This window comes from Saccostrea cucullata, unplaced genomic scaffold, assembly GCF_032062105.1.
Source record: "Saccostrea cucullata isolate Sc308-1 unplaced genomic scaffold, CSIRO_AGI_Scuc_v1 ctg14481, whole genome shotgun sequence".
Lineage (NCBI taxonomy): Eukaryota > Metazoa > Mollusca > Bivalvia > Ostreida > Ostreidae > Saccostrea > Saccostrea cuccullata.
The window spans coordinates 90-12,372 of record NW_026940782.1 but is presented as its reverse complement, the minus strand read 5'-3'; the positions used below and the strand labels follow the sequence as shown (position 1 = coordinate 12,372).

Here is a 12,283-nt window from a genome sequence, read left to right as displayed (position 1 = left end):
TTCTTTGAATCTGAGGTTTGAACTGAGCTAACTGCAAATTTTGAAGGAAGTACAGAAGATGGACATAACAGACACTATCTGCCCTGGTCATATTTATGATGGGGCATAAAAGCATTCTAGCAATCCACAATTTTATTAAGGACAAAACTAATTCCATAGCTGGTAATATTTTAAGCCAAAGTTCAAGTGTTATTAATCTCAAGTCTGTATCAGAAAATTTCATCGAAAGCAACAGGAGTCCATAATGCATGCAGGAAACGAAATTGATAACTGGAGTTATATTGGGTATGTAGGAAATTTAACATTTTGACAGAATTTGATTTGGTAAGAAAGTTTCCATATTTTCTAAGCAGAGTTAATTGAGATACGTCTACAATATTTTATTCACTTGTCAAATTAAAATCGTCGGTGTCTGAGCTTGACCCCCCAATACCTATCGAGAGAAAGCTCCTGGAAGTAAAATCTGTGACTTCAATAGCAGAAAGGAATACACGCCACTGAAAATGGACTCCATTAGAAGCTCACAAATGTAAGTTTCAATTATAAGAATTTACAACTCTAAAAACAATTCCTAATTCATCTTAATCAGTGTAATCAGTGTAATTTGTTGACAGTGAAATTGGTTGTAACATTTTACACAACTGAATTTAAAACATATACATGTTAAATATATATCCTAGACACGACAAGTTACAAATTTCACTATTTAAAAAAAATTAATGATTTAGTTGAGTTGAAAAATAACTGATTCAGTTGAGGAAGTATTTATTTTATTTTATGATTTTTAATCATGAAAATTATAAATTATGATAATTATATTATAGTTTTAGAAAAGTGAAACATTAATAATACAAGAATATAAATCACACTTTAATCATTCTCAGAACTGAAGGCATACAACGCATATCAGAGTCAGTGTTTGTGGGACTGTGTCGTATAGTGGGTACCTCACAACTGGTGGCCTCGAGGAGAGATATGGTGGACATTAGGGATACTTTGATAAATCAAGTGAAAAAAAGTGATGAGACCAGTGAGATGGTGAGTGGAAGTTACAGAGAAGGATTCCGACTGAAAGAATCAGATTTAGACGAAATGTTCTGGCCAAATGATCACCGTGTGATCTGGGAATTATCTCAGTCTCAGTATTACAACACACGCAGACAAACACTGATCCTATGTGACTGTTCTGATAGTCCACCAGGATTCACTTTGTTATATCTATTTTCACCTAGAACGAACAGAAGAACCCAGAGAGCGTGTGTTAGAATGAATAACAGATATTATATATCTAGTTCTAAATACAGACAAATCTCTTTATCTTATGTAATAGTACCTTATAATCCCACTCTACATGGACCATGTGTCAGTGGAACATATGGAAAAAACAAATATGATCAAGCCCACTGTTTTTTCAGTGACTTTTGGCCTCCCTCTGCCTCCTCATGGATAGACAGATGTCACTCATGGCCCCAACCTCATGTTGTTGATGATATAGTGAAAAATGGATGTCACTTTGTAGCAATTGGACATAAGCTAGGAAATTATGAAGATCATGAATGGAGAATTTCTTTCTCTCTGGCAGAACAAAAACTAATAAGTACAATGAACCACTGTCAATTTTTAACATATGGCTTACTTAAATTGTTCTTAACAGAAATAATTAACAATGGAGTAGGTGATGATGATAAATTACTGTGTTCCTATCAGATGAAGACGGCAGTTTTCTGGGTGATTCAACAAAATACAATACCTCACTGGTGTCCACAAAAACTCTTGGGGGGTTTCTGGGTCTGTTTAAAACTCATCCTCAAATAGGTGTATGAGGGCGTCTGTCCAAACTTTTTCATTCCAGGCAACAACATGTTTCTGAGTAAAATTCAAGGCACCAAACAACATCGATTATTTATCAGACTGTCAGAGTTGTATCAAAAGGGTTTAGCATTCCTGCTACATAGTTCCTCCATTAGATCTTGTATTATAAATGTCCTCTGTAACCCCAGAAACTCCATCTGTACAGACGATCATACTCTGATTTCTGAGGCTGAGTTTGATCAATGTCTATTTGGTGACATAATACCTCATTGCCTTATAGAAGGCACAGTGGAAATACAAAGCTGCATTAGATTTCTACATAAAATAGAACAGATGATAGGTTCACCCCTCCTGACACAGTATCAAGTCCTCAAGCTACAGTGCACGACTTCTAGTGTCCTTCAGAGCACTGCTTTTATATTACACATGGAAACTTACACATCTGACAACAAACTGAGTTATACAGCTGACAAAATGTCCTATCACATGCTGAAATTTGCAGCCAGGTTTGGTTGTATTACAGACATGATGCACATAGCCATGTATAATTACAAGACACTAAGATACACGGAAGCTTTATCTATAATAGAGATGATCAAAGTCAATTTAGCACAGCCATATGTGATGTATATAGGTAATGTAGATACAGAGATGTATACTGAAGCTGTAGGGGGACAGTCCTTGTCTACAAAGATGAGACAGGCTGTAGCAGTGGTTATTGTCCTTGACAACAGAATCCATTACATCAGTGAACTGATACCTGAACAACAGTCTGCTCTACAGAACAATTTTTTAACATTAGGTGTCCCAGCCTTTATTCTGTTATACATGCTAGAGATTTTGTGCTACAGACATGCAGATACAATGCGAGTACAAACAGCTCTAGATGATCTACAGACCTTAGTTTACCATGATCGGGGACAGCTGGTACCTCTACGTTACAGAGACATATCGTGTCAGATTCTGGGGATCTGTCATCATGTGACAGGGAACCTCCAAGCTGCTCTATTCTCATACCAAGTATCTCTCAGACAAAGACCATTCAGCAGAATACAAACAGCTACAGAAATGAAAATACAGAGTTTGCCAATGGATTCACTTAATTAATTGTAGGTGTTCACCGGATAGAAATTATCGTTTACATATCCTCTTCCGGTTTCATATTTTCCTTTCTGTCTGTTTTATTTCATGTATTATAAAGCTAATAACTAGTCTTTAATAAAATGAAAAAGGCACTATTGCTTATCATTATTACAGTCAAATCTGTATTAAGCAGTCACCCACGTGATGCATTAAAAGTGAACTTTATAGAGAAGTTACCTCTGGATAGAGGTTCATCTTTTTAAAGTAATTTAATATATAAAATATGCCAGTTTATTTGTGTTGATATCATGTATTTCACTAGAAATATACAAGGAAGTTAGGTATTGGACATTAGTGATCTCACTTTTAATTTTTTTTTTCTTCCGCATGACTTCTGAGGATGAATCCAAACAAAAATTAATGAATCCTAGAAAATTTATAAAATGTTTGAATATTGTATCATTGAGTCCGTCTGCTGACCCTGAGTCTGACGAGATTTTCGGGGAGATCGCAGTCGCGGGTCGTGTCTCGAAACCTTCTGAGATTTTCTGTGAAATTACAGTAGATAAAACTTGAATGTAAAACAATAAAAGATCACCCGTGTCTGAACTTTCAGACATGATAGATATATTTCAAAATTTGCCAAGAAGTTATTGATTATTCAATTAGCAACACATGACTTGTCCTATAAAAACATGATCAGATTTCTTTTTTTCCACAATTACAGTTTTATCCTTTAATCACAGAGAGAGAGAGAGAATAGTAAAGATAACGAACAGTATTCAATCTCAAAGAGCAAAAGATACAGTGGAGCCTCATTTATCTAGACGCTTTGGTTCCTAGTCAGTTTGTCAGGAATAACATTTAAAAATTCAATCCCAATGAAAAATCTGAAGCATCCCGATATCTGGGATCTGGATATCTGAGAGTCCACTGTACATCAACCCCATAGTAACCAGACAGCACAGATGGTAGAGTAACTGACTATTTTTTTTGGAGGCCTGGGTTCAAATCCCTTTCTGGTTTGTCAGATTTTTCTCTTTGTTGTTTATAAAAAAAATTCCTTCCTCTTACTTGTTCCCTCTTTCTTTTCCTCCTCCCTTTACCTTCAGTATATCTGTTCGTATTCATCACTCTGCTTGTTGTTGAGTTTATGAAGGCCCCCTTCATACCCTCCCAGTTTATCATACGTTACATTCAGTAACTATCTGTGTTCCAAAATCTATTGTTGAGTTTATGAAGCCCCCCCCCTCTTACCTTTAGTAACAGTTACTGTATTCTTCACTCTATTATTTTTGGATGAGTTTATGAAACACCCCTTTATTACCCCCCCTTTTAATCCCCCATCCCCCCTTTATCTATTTCTCAGTCTGGTCTGTCAGATTTTTCTCTTTTTTGTTTATAGGAAAAATCTCCTTCCTCTTACTTGTTCTTTCTTTCTTTTCATTCCTCCACCCATTTTATTACCCCCTTACCTTCAGTGATTGTTTATGTTCCTCACTCAATCATATTTTTGGTTAGTTTATTGAGTTTATAGAGCATCCCTTTATTTCACAATCACCCTAATTTATCATACGTTACCTTCAGTAACTGTCTGTGTTCCAAAGTCTATTGTTGAGTTTATGAAGCCCCCCTCCCCCCTCTTACCTTTAGTAACAGTTACTGTATTCTTCACTCTATTATTTTTGGATGAGTTAATGCAACAGCCCTTTATTATTACCCCCTCCTTTAATCCCCCATCCCCCTTTATCTTATTTGTCAGATTTTTCTCTTTTTTTAATAGGAAAAACCTCCTTCCTCTTACTTGATCTTTCTGTCTTTTCATTCCCCCTCCCCCTTTATTACCCCCCTTACCTTCAGCGTTTGTTTATGTTCCTCACTCAATCATATTTTTGGTGAGTTTATTGAGTTTTTAGAGCATCCCTTTATTTCACAATCATTTAGACCCCCCCCTTATCTTCAATAACTGTTTTTGACCCCCTTCCCCCTTTTATACCCCCTTCCCCATTCTTACCTTCAGTAACTGTTTATGCTCCTCACTCAGTTTTTTGTTGAGTTTATGAAGAAGGTTAGACTTGGCCATCTCAGAAACTGTCAATCAAAGTGAAAGAGAAAGTGAGAATTTATTTCATATATATACCCCATGTCTTACCCACTTCTCTATTTTTCTACCACTATAAATTGTTAATTGAAAAAAAAGATATTAAGGTTTGTGATATTTCAAAATTTTAAAAAAGAGTAAATTTTTAATAATTAATAATGAAAATAATTCAAAGGACCAGGCTCTTGTAACACTGTTTAACAAAAAAATTTAAGAAGAAAATTAGAATAATGAAACCTTAGAAACGGAGATAAGTTAAAATAGAACTGAGAAATAAAAGCAGCAAAAAGCTCAGAAAAGACTTTTTATGTACTTTTAAATCTTTATTAACACATTTGTGAATATATCAGTGCATTTTAGATTAAGATAGGCTTAGAGGCTAAATTTTGAATAATTTTACTAAAAATAAAGTGCAGAAATTTTAATGTTTATAATATCTTTATATATACATATTGTAGGTATATAGCTCTTGGCTATTGGTGCATTTTTTTTATAAGAAAATATTTATGGAAGACACAAGAATACATGCAGTTATAATCTGACCCCTTGCCCTGGGTGTACTGCTAAAACATTCATATGAGGCTGTAATTATCCAGTAATCTTAACTTGTGTGAATGAAATATATTAACTTAAGGTCAAACCAAAAATGGTGTCTCCAAATCAGAAAAATAATTTCTTTCTTGCATTGAAAAATTTTTTCGAACATCTTACTAAATACTAAAAGACTTTTTTAAACTAAGATCATTGATTAATCCTTAGATTTTGATTCTGAACACACACATAAATTAATTGGCATGCATTGATTAGTTTAATCATTTGTACAGTCGTAAGTTTGAGAAATAAACACACAGTAACTGTGGTCTGAGATTGAATAGACTGTGGAGTGATTTCACAGCGATTCTCATACAATATTGATAAAGCCTTCTGTTTGCCTAATTCAGAATAGTCCACATAAAAAAATAACACATCCGGGGGATTTATACAGGTGATCTCGTTTATTGCATGTCTTGTAATGGTTTGGCAGTGGATATTGGCCTGGAGAGCTGGTCAGGCGGTGGAGCACCTGACAAGTGATTCTGGGGTCCTGGGTTCAATTCCAGTCCAACTCAACATTTCTTTTCTCTTAATTGGTTTGATTTACAGATTAATTTGGTGATTTTTTATCTATGAGTTTCATTTGGTACAAGTTGACTTATAGTGATCATCTCTACACTGTAGGTGAATGTGAAAAAATCTATAACAATCAAGTCCTAGAAAAGTGGATTTTAAGTAACCACTTAATATGTGTCTTATATATCGGAATCAGGAAGGCAAATTGGTGTTCTTGGGTTTTGATTTGTTTTTCTCTCCACTAAATCATAACCAAAAAACTTGTACGTTTCTGTATAAATTCATAATGAAGAGTTGGCTTCCTTATAAAAAGAAAAAAAAGACAATTGTGAATTATGAGGAATTTAAAGGAAAAAAATTAAAACATATAAGAAGATAAAAGATCTCTTGTTCTTTAAAGCTGCATAAAAAGGTTCTTTAATAAATGTACATCTACAGACAAACAGTCAACAAGCAGTAAAAATAATTTCTGATTATTTTTTTTAAAAAAATGTCTTATAACTAAATAACTAAACATATTCAAACCAGTATATCAGTATATATAAATTTGTAGGCTCATAGACTGTTCAAAGCTTAATACTTGCATCTAAAACTATACATTTAGGTGTTAGTTCCATATTGTTTTAGAAAATAAATTGAAATGTAGGTAAAAGTTTTGTTTTCTTTTTTTTAAAAAATATTTTTAATCTACATGTACATGGTTTAGTAAAACACTGACTGACGAAAACCACACTTCTAATTTAATTGTAACAACATTGCAACAAGTACGCCCTCTTCTTTGTCATTTTTTTGTATCATGGTTATATGTAGTTTACTATTAAAAATTCATGCAATCTGCTTTAAAAATTCTTTCTTTTCTATCCCTAAGCTAGTCTTGGAAATAACCAATATAATTAATATATTGCCTTGAACTTTAAACTTCTCTGTTTCTATTTTTAGTCTTGAACTTTGAACTTCTCCATTTCTATTTTTAGTCTCCACTACACTGCGGGACATGTACAAAAGCAGGTTGCTATGGTGACAGTTATACGTTAGCTACTCACCGTGGTGACACATATACACGTGTGTGTGAACTTACCCGTGGGAATATCTATTTCAATAGTCTGGACAACTAGTACAAAAACCATGCAAATCAATACAGACAACTCCAATTATTGTAATAGCTGTTTTAATGATGTTTTGGTTATTGTAATATTTCTTATGATTGTAATCTTTATATTGTTGCTTTTTTTTAATGCACCCCTCCCCCTTTTTATTCAATCTTTAGATGTTAGCTTTTTCTTATTTCTATTCCTAAAGAATAACTGAATAATCATGATAATGGAAACACTCAATGAATAGGGCTGTCTGGTTGTAATTAATTGATGTCATATTGTAATCTACTGAGTGAATAAAGAGAAGTGGACTTATACGATACACCTGTTGTATTCCCTTTTTTCTCTGCATTCGATCTTAAGGATGTAACATTCATGCAATAATTATTAATGTAATATATGTAAAGTCATTCTGTTCATGCATTTGAATACACAATTTAATCATAAACTGTGATTTCTAAAAGCTTTATGTGATCTAAAAGTTAAATATACGATGCATAAAATGCAAACACAGAATAAATCAGAAACAAATATATAAAAACATTTTTATATGTGCATTTCATTCAATCTAAATTTTACATGTTTTAGTTGTGTTTGACTTCTAAATTGTTTATTCGACATGAAATCAAAACGAGTTCCCTCTATTTTGAAAATAATTTAACTCGTATTTAAAAAAAAATAAAAAAAAGTATTTTTAATATCGATTCATTAAGATTCTGATAAAACAAAGCAAAACTCTTAAACAGATTGTTTTACCATTTCATCTTTTAGCTATTTTTCCACAAAAATAGACCAATGGAGAGTAAGACAGAGCTATTATCTCCAGTCTGAAATTTCTTCCAAATGTATCCCCCACCCCTCATAATTCTAATTAGAATCAATCAAGTCTGAAGGATCAGTCAATTCAAACATTAATTCTACAACCATAATGTAATTCACTCAATTCAAAAAATTGTCCCAATGTATTCCACCTTTTAAGTATCAATCAAGGAATCAGTCAGTTTAGATCTTCTGTCACCCTAAAGCAATTCACTGAACTTTTACTTCAACAAAAATCCCAATAAAAAGACATCATTCATACACCCAGACACCAAGTCATATAAATCATAGAGTTCTATCTCCTTACTTAGGGAGTCCTCCATTAGGGAATCATTGAGTTCATCCTCATGCTCGCGCTCCAGTTCAGACATCCGACTTGACCATTCTGCCTCGATTCTGCTTATCTCCTCAGAGTGCTCCTTGTTCAGTGAATCGCGTAGTTCATGCAGAGCCCCTAGGTGGCGTTGTTCTTGTTCTGAAGTCATGACCTCCATCTGACCTTGACAGATCTGTTCCAAGGTCAGTCTCATGGCCTGTAACTGTAGGTTAAACTCTTCCTGTGAAACAGATGTTATGATGACAAGCTAAGGTAATCTTCTTAAGGTCAAGACAGATTTCAACTTTTCTGGTCAATTTCAATAGCATATTTTCAGGGTCATTTTTTTAGGTCTAGGCCCATTTTAACTTTTATGTTCTTTCTTATTCCTTGAACTAGTTACTGTTTAGACTGGTTGACTGTATTACCTGGTACTTTGTCTGTTGTGTATGTGACTATATTACCTGGTACTTTGTCTGTTGGTCTGTTAGTTTCCGGCTGATCATCTCCCCCACCCCTGTACTTAGTGTATGTGACTATATTACCTGGTACTTTGCCTGTTGGTCTGTTAGTTTCTGGCTGATCATCTCCCCCACCCCCTGTAAGATCCTCTCCAGTTGTTGTTGATGTTCCTGATCAAGTCCCTCCTTAAAGGACATCATCTCCTGATTCCAACAAAAAAGTCAATATATAATATGTTATGAATAACAAATAAAAGGCCATGCAAAATTAATTCCTTGGTTCTCAGGCTTTTTTTCAAGAAATATGATGAGGGAGGGAGGCATTTTTTTTTTTTTTTTTTCTCTACTGCCCCCCAAAACATGATGAGCGAGGCAGCTTTTTACATTGTACAAAACCTCAAAAAATGATGATGGAGGTGAGTTGTTGTTTTTATTTTATTAATTTATCAATAAAAAGGGTCAATGAAGCGCCCTTGGAAGAGATGAGGGAGGGCCTGAGAACCAAGAAATTAATTTTTTTTTTCCAGCCTTCATCATTGTTTATTAGGATGACAATGTATCTAAAACTTTATAAAAATTACCTCTATACTACCTACTTTGTCTGTTGGTCTGTCAGTTTCTAGCTGATCTGTTCCCCCACCCCCTGTACTTTGTATGTACTGTGGAATCATTTTGATTCGCGGGGATCAATGTTCGTTGATAAGCAAAGTTTTATTGGTTCTGGGGACTGTTTGTGGGTACCCCTTGTACTTAGTGTATGTGACTATACTACCTGGTACTTTGTCTGTTGGATGTAGATTCTGGCTAAGGGTGGCCGAATCCACGAACTGTATGATTCCATGTATGTGTCACTACTTACCTTAGTACTTTGTCTTCGTTGGTAACTGAGACAGTCTCTGACCGATTATTTCTCCCACCCCCTGTACTTAGAGTATGTGTCTATACTACCTTGTTCGTGAAATAATGTTTCGCTAATAAAGAGTTAATAACTATCTCGGGAAAATAAGGTCTCGTGAATATTTAGTGATCTACAGTATTGCTCTGTCATTTTAAGTGCCCTGTGTATGTCCCTCACCCCCTGTACATTGTTTGTGTCTGTATTACCTGGTACTTTGTCTGTTGGTCTGTCAGTCTCTGGCTGATCATCTCCCCACACCTTGTAAATCCTCTCCAACTGTTGTTGATGTTGATAAGGCCCTCCTTAAAAAATATCTCCTTTTTCCAAAACAAAGTCATTTATAGTAAATTAAACTGGTTCAAAATTAAACATTCCTCAAAAAACGTAACACAAAAAAATTAAAATATCGAGGTTTTTTTTATAACATCAACAGTTCGTTTTCCAAAGATGTAAAAGTGATGGCATCAGTTTCAGATAAGCTTATGGAAATATACTGTAGGTTCATTTTAATTCACAAGGGTAAGTAAAATTTTGTTGGTTCGTGGGGACATCATTCATAGGTAATTCATATAAACAGAAAGTTCAATTAAGAAATATGTTGACGAAATAAATATTCACAGGGATGCAAATTAGTGGATAAGCCTAGTGACCTATGTAATCCATGAACATTGATGAAATCCACAGAACCTCAAGACCTTCTGTCTGTATTACTTACCTGATGGTAGATATCTCGGATGCTTTGCCTCATCTCGTCCTGTTTCTGTCTGTGTTACTTTCCTGATGGAGATATCTCGGATGCTTTGCTCAGTATCTCCCCTGTTTCTGTCTGTATTACTCACTTATCTAGATATCTCAGATGGTCTAGAGTGCTCAGTCATTTCACCCTTAGGGCTGTATTACTCACTTATTGGTAGAAACTCGTATGCTTTGCTATCCTTCGCCCTGTTTCTGTCTGTATTACTCTCCATGATGATAGATATCTCGGATGCTCTGCTCAGTCATCTAGCCCTGTGTTTGTCTAGCCAGTTCCTCTCGAAGTGAGTCAAGTTGAGATTCATACTCAGATCTTAGGCCCTCCAACTGTGAAAAGAAAGAGAGAGTTGTAGATTATTCATATTAAATTAAGTATGTCCCGCTGAAGTTATTTTAGGGAACTACTTGGTATAAGTCATCTAGTACAGTACCACACTTGATCTGCACATAATGATTTTATCAGTTACAATTCATAAATAATAATTATCTCACCAATTCAGCAACCAAAAAATTGAACTTTTCACCATCTCAATGAAATTTTAAGGATTTTAAGGAATTTTCATGTTTTTCTTAAATTCCCATCATTAAAAATACATTGTACATATATTCCACCCAGAAACATCATGAATTCTGACCTCGGGGCCATAAAACTTACACCAGCTCACTTTTGATCGCTGTCTCACTTTTTCTAAAGGAATATACAGTGGAAAAGCGAGACTAAGATCAAAAGTGAGTTTGTCTTAGTATTATGGCCCCCCAGACTGACAAATTCATTGGAACACAGATGAAGCATTCAGATTATAGATGCCCCACTGTTTTTTAATTAATCCCCAAAACAGGTTCAAACCATACGTTAAATTTTAAATCTGAGAAATATCTACAAGTTCAAATAAAAAAAACAGCCATTGACAGGTACAATATCTTTGCTTTCTATCGACATTTATGGGTTGAAGGAATGATTAAACTCTATTTGTAAATTACTTGTCTGCATGTGGAATGACGCAACACAGTTAAGGTGCGCAATAGAAATATCGACTAAATTTTGTATTTAAAAATGTATTCGTAATCGGGATGGCGATTATTTAGTACATTCTTCTATCAATAATAATGCTGATTAATAACTAAATATCGAGGACGACTCTTCCTGCTGCGACTTTAGTCAGCGTGATGCGACAGTCACGCGATTTTGAGCACATTGACTTGGAATTATTTGATCTACATATTGAATACTCACTAAGTGCAAGGGCATAACCAAGTTAAATTTCCAAATTTAATAAAATTTTTTTACAACACGCATTGTCATTTCTCAAAAAGTGCTGCGATCCTGTCTAAATTCTGCAATTTATTGTTAAAACTATACTCTTTGACAGAATGCTATATTTTTTGCTGGTCAGCGGCATGAAATATTGATATAACTAAATTGTTTTTAAGATTTCATCAGGATCGCAGCACTTTTCAGATACATTAATAGTTCTATAGTTGAAATGTAAAAGCTTACTTTGATCCATAGAGTGTATGCCCTTGCACTAGATCGATTTATTAAGACCCCCCACATTACCCTCCGATGTACTTGCATACAAATATGCGGCAGTGTCAATTAAATACGTAATGTACAGAAAACATATTAATAAAATAGTGAAGAAGACATTGAATTCAAGTTATTGGCCCATAGAATATCTGTAAATGATATTTTATTTAATTAGAGAATACATATTTTGTTGAGAAAATATTACTTGATCTGTCTCTCACTGCATACAAACTACGTCACGTTGTAAGAAATGACGTCATATTGACAAGTGTATTGCGATCAGTGACTTGTTTATAACTTGTAACGTT

At 34.4% G+C, this 12,283-nt stretch overlaps 2 protein-coding genes across 2 annotated transcripts; one reads left to right on the top strand and one right to left on the bottom strand.

Moving 5' to 3' along the window:
- Positions 1 to 104: 104 nt before the first annotated feature.
- LOC134256318 (uncharacterized) lies at positions 105 to 1,823 on the top strand. Its single transcript, XM_062738972.1, has 2 exons — positions 105 to 529; positions 885 to 1,823. Exons 1-2 carry the CDS (start codon positions 504 to 506, stop codon positions 1,813 to 1,815), a joined length of 957 nt encoding a protein of 318 aa, XP_062594956.1. The 5' UTR covers positions 105 to 503; the 3' UTR covers positions 1,816 to 1,823.
- A 934-nt stretch (positions 1,824 to 2,757) lies between these two features.
- Positions 2,758 to 10,442, bottom strand: LOC134256317 (uncharacterized). The gene is made up of 6 exons (XM_062738971.1): positions 10,410 to 10,442; positions 8,881 to 9,000; positions 8,327 to 8,576; positions 7,185 to 7,217; positions 4,910 to 4,986; positions 2,758 to 2,872 (listed from the first exon to the last, which is right to left on the bottom strand). Exons 1-6 carry the CDS (start codon positions 10,440 to 10,442, stop codon positions 2,855 to 2,857), a joined length of 531 nt encoding a protein of 176 aa, XP_062594955.1. The 3' UTR covers positions 2,758 to 2,854.
- Positions 10,443 to 12,283: the final 1,841 nt, after the last annotated feature.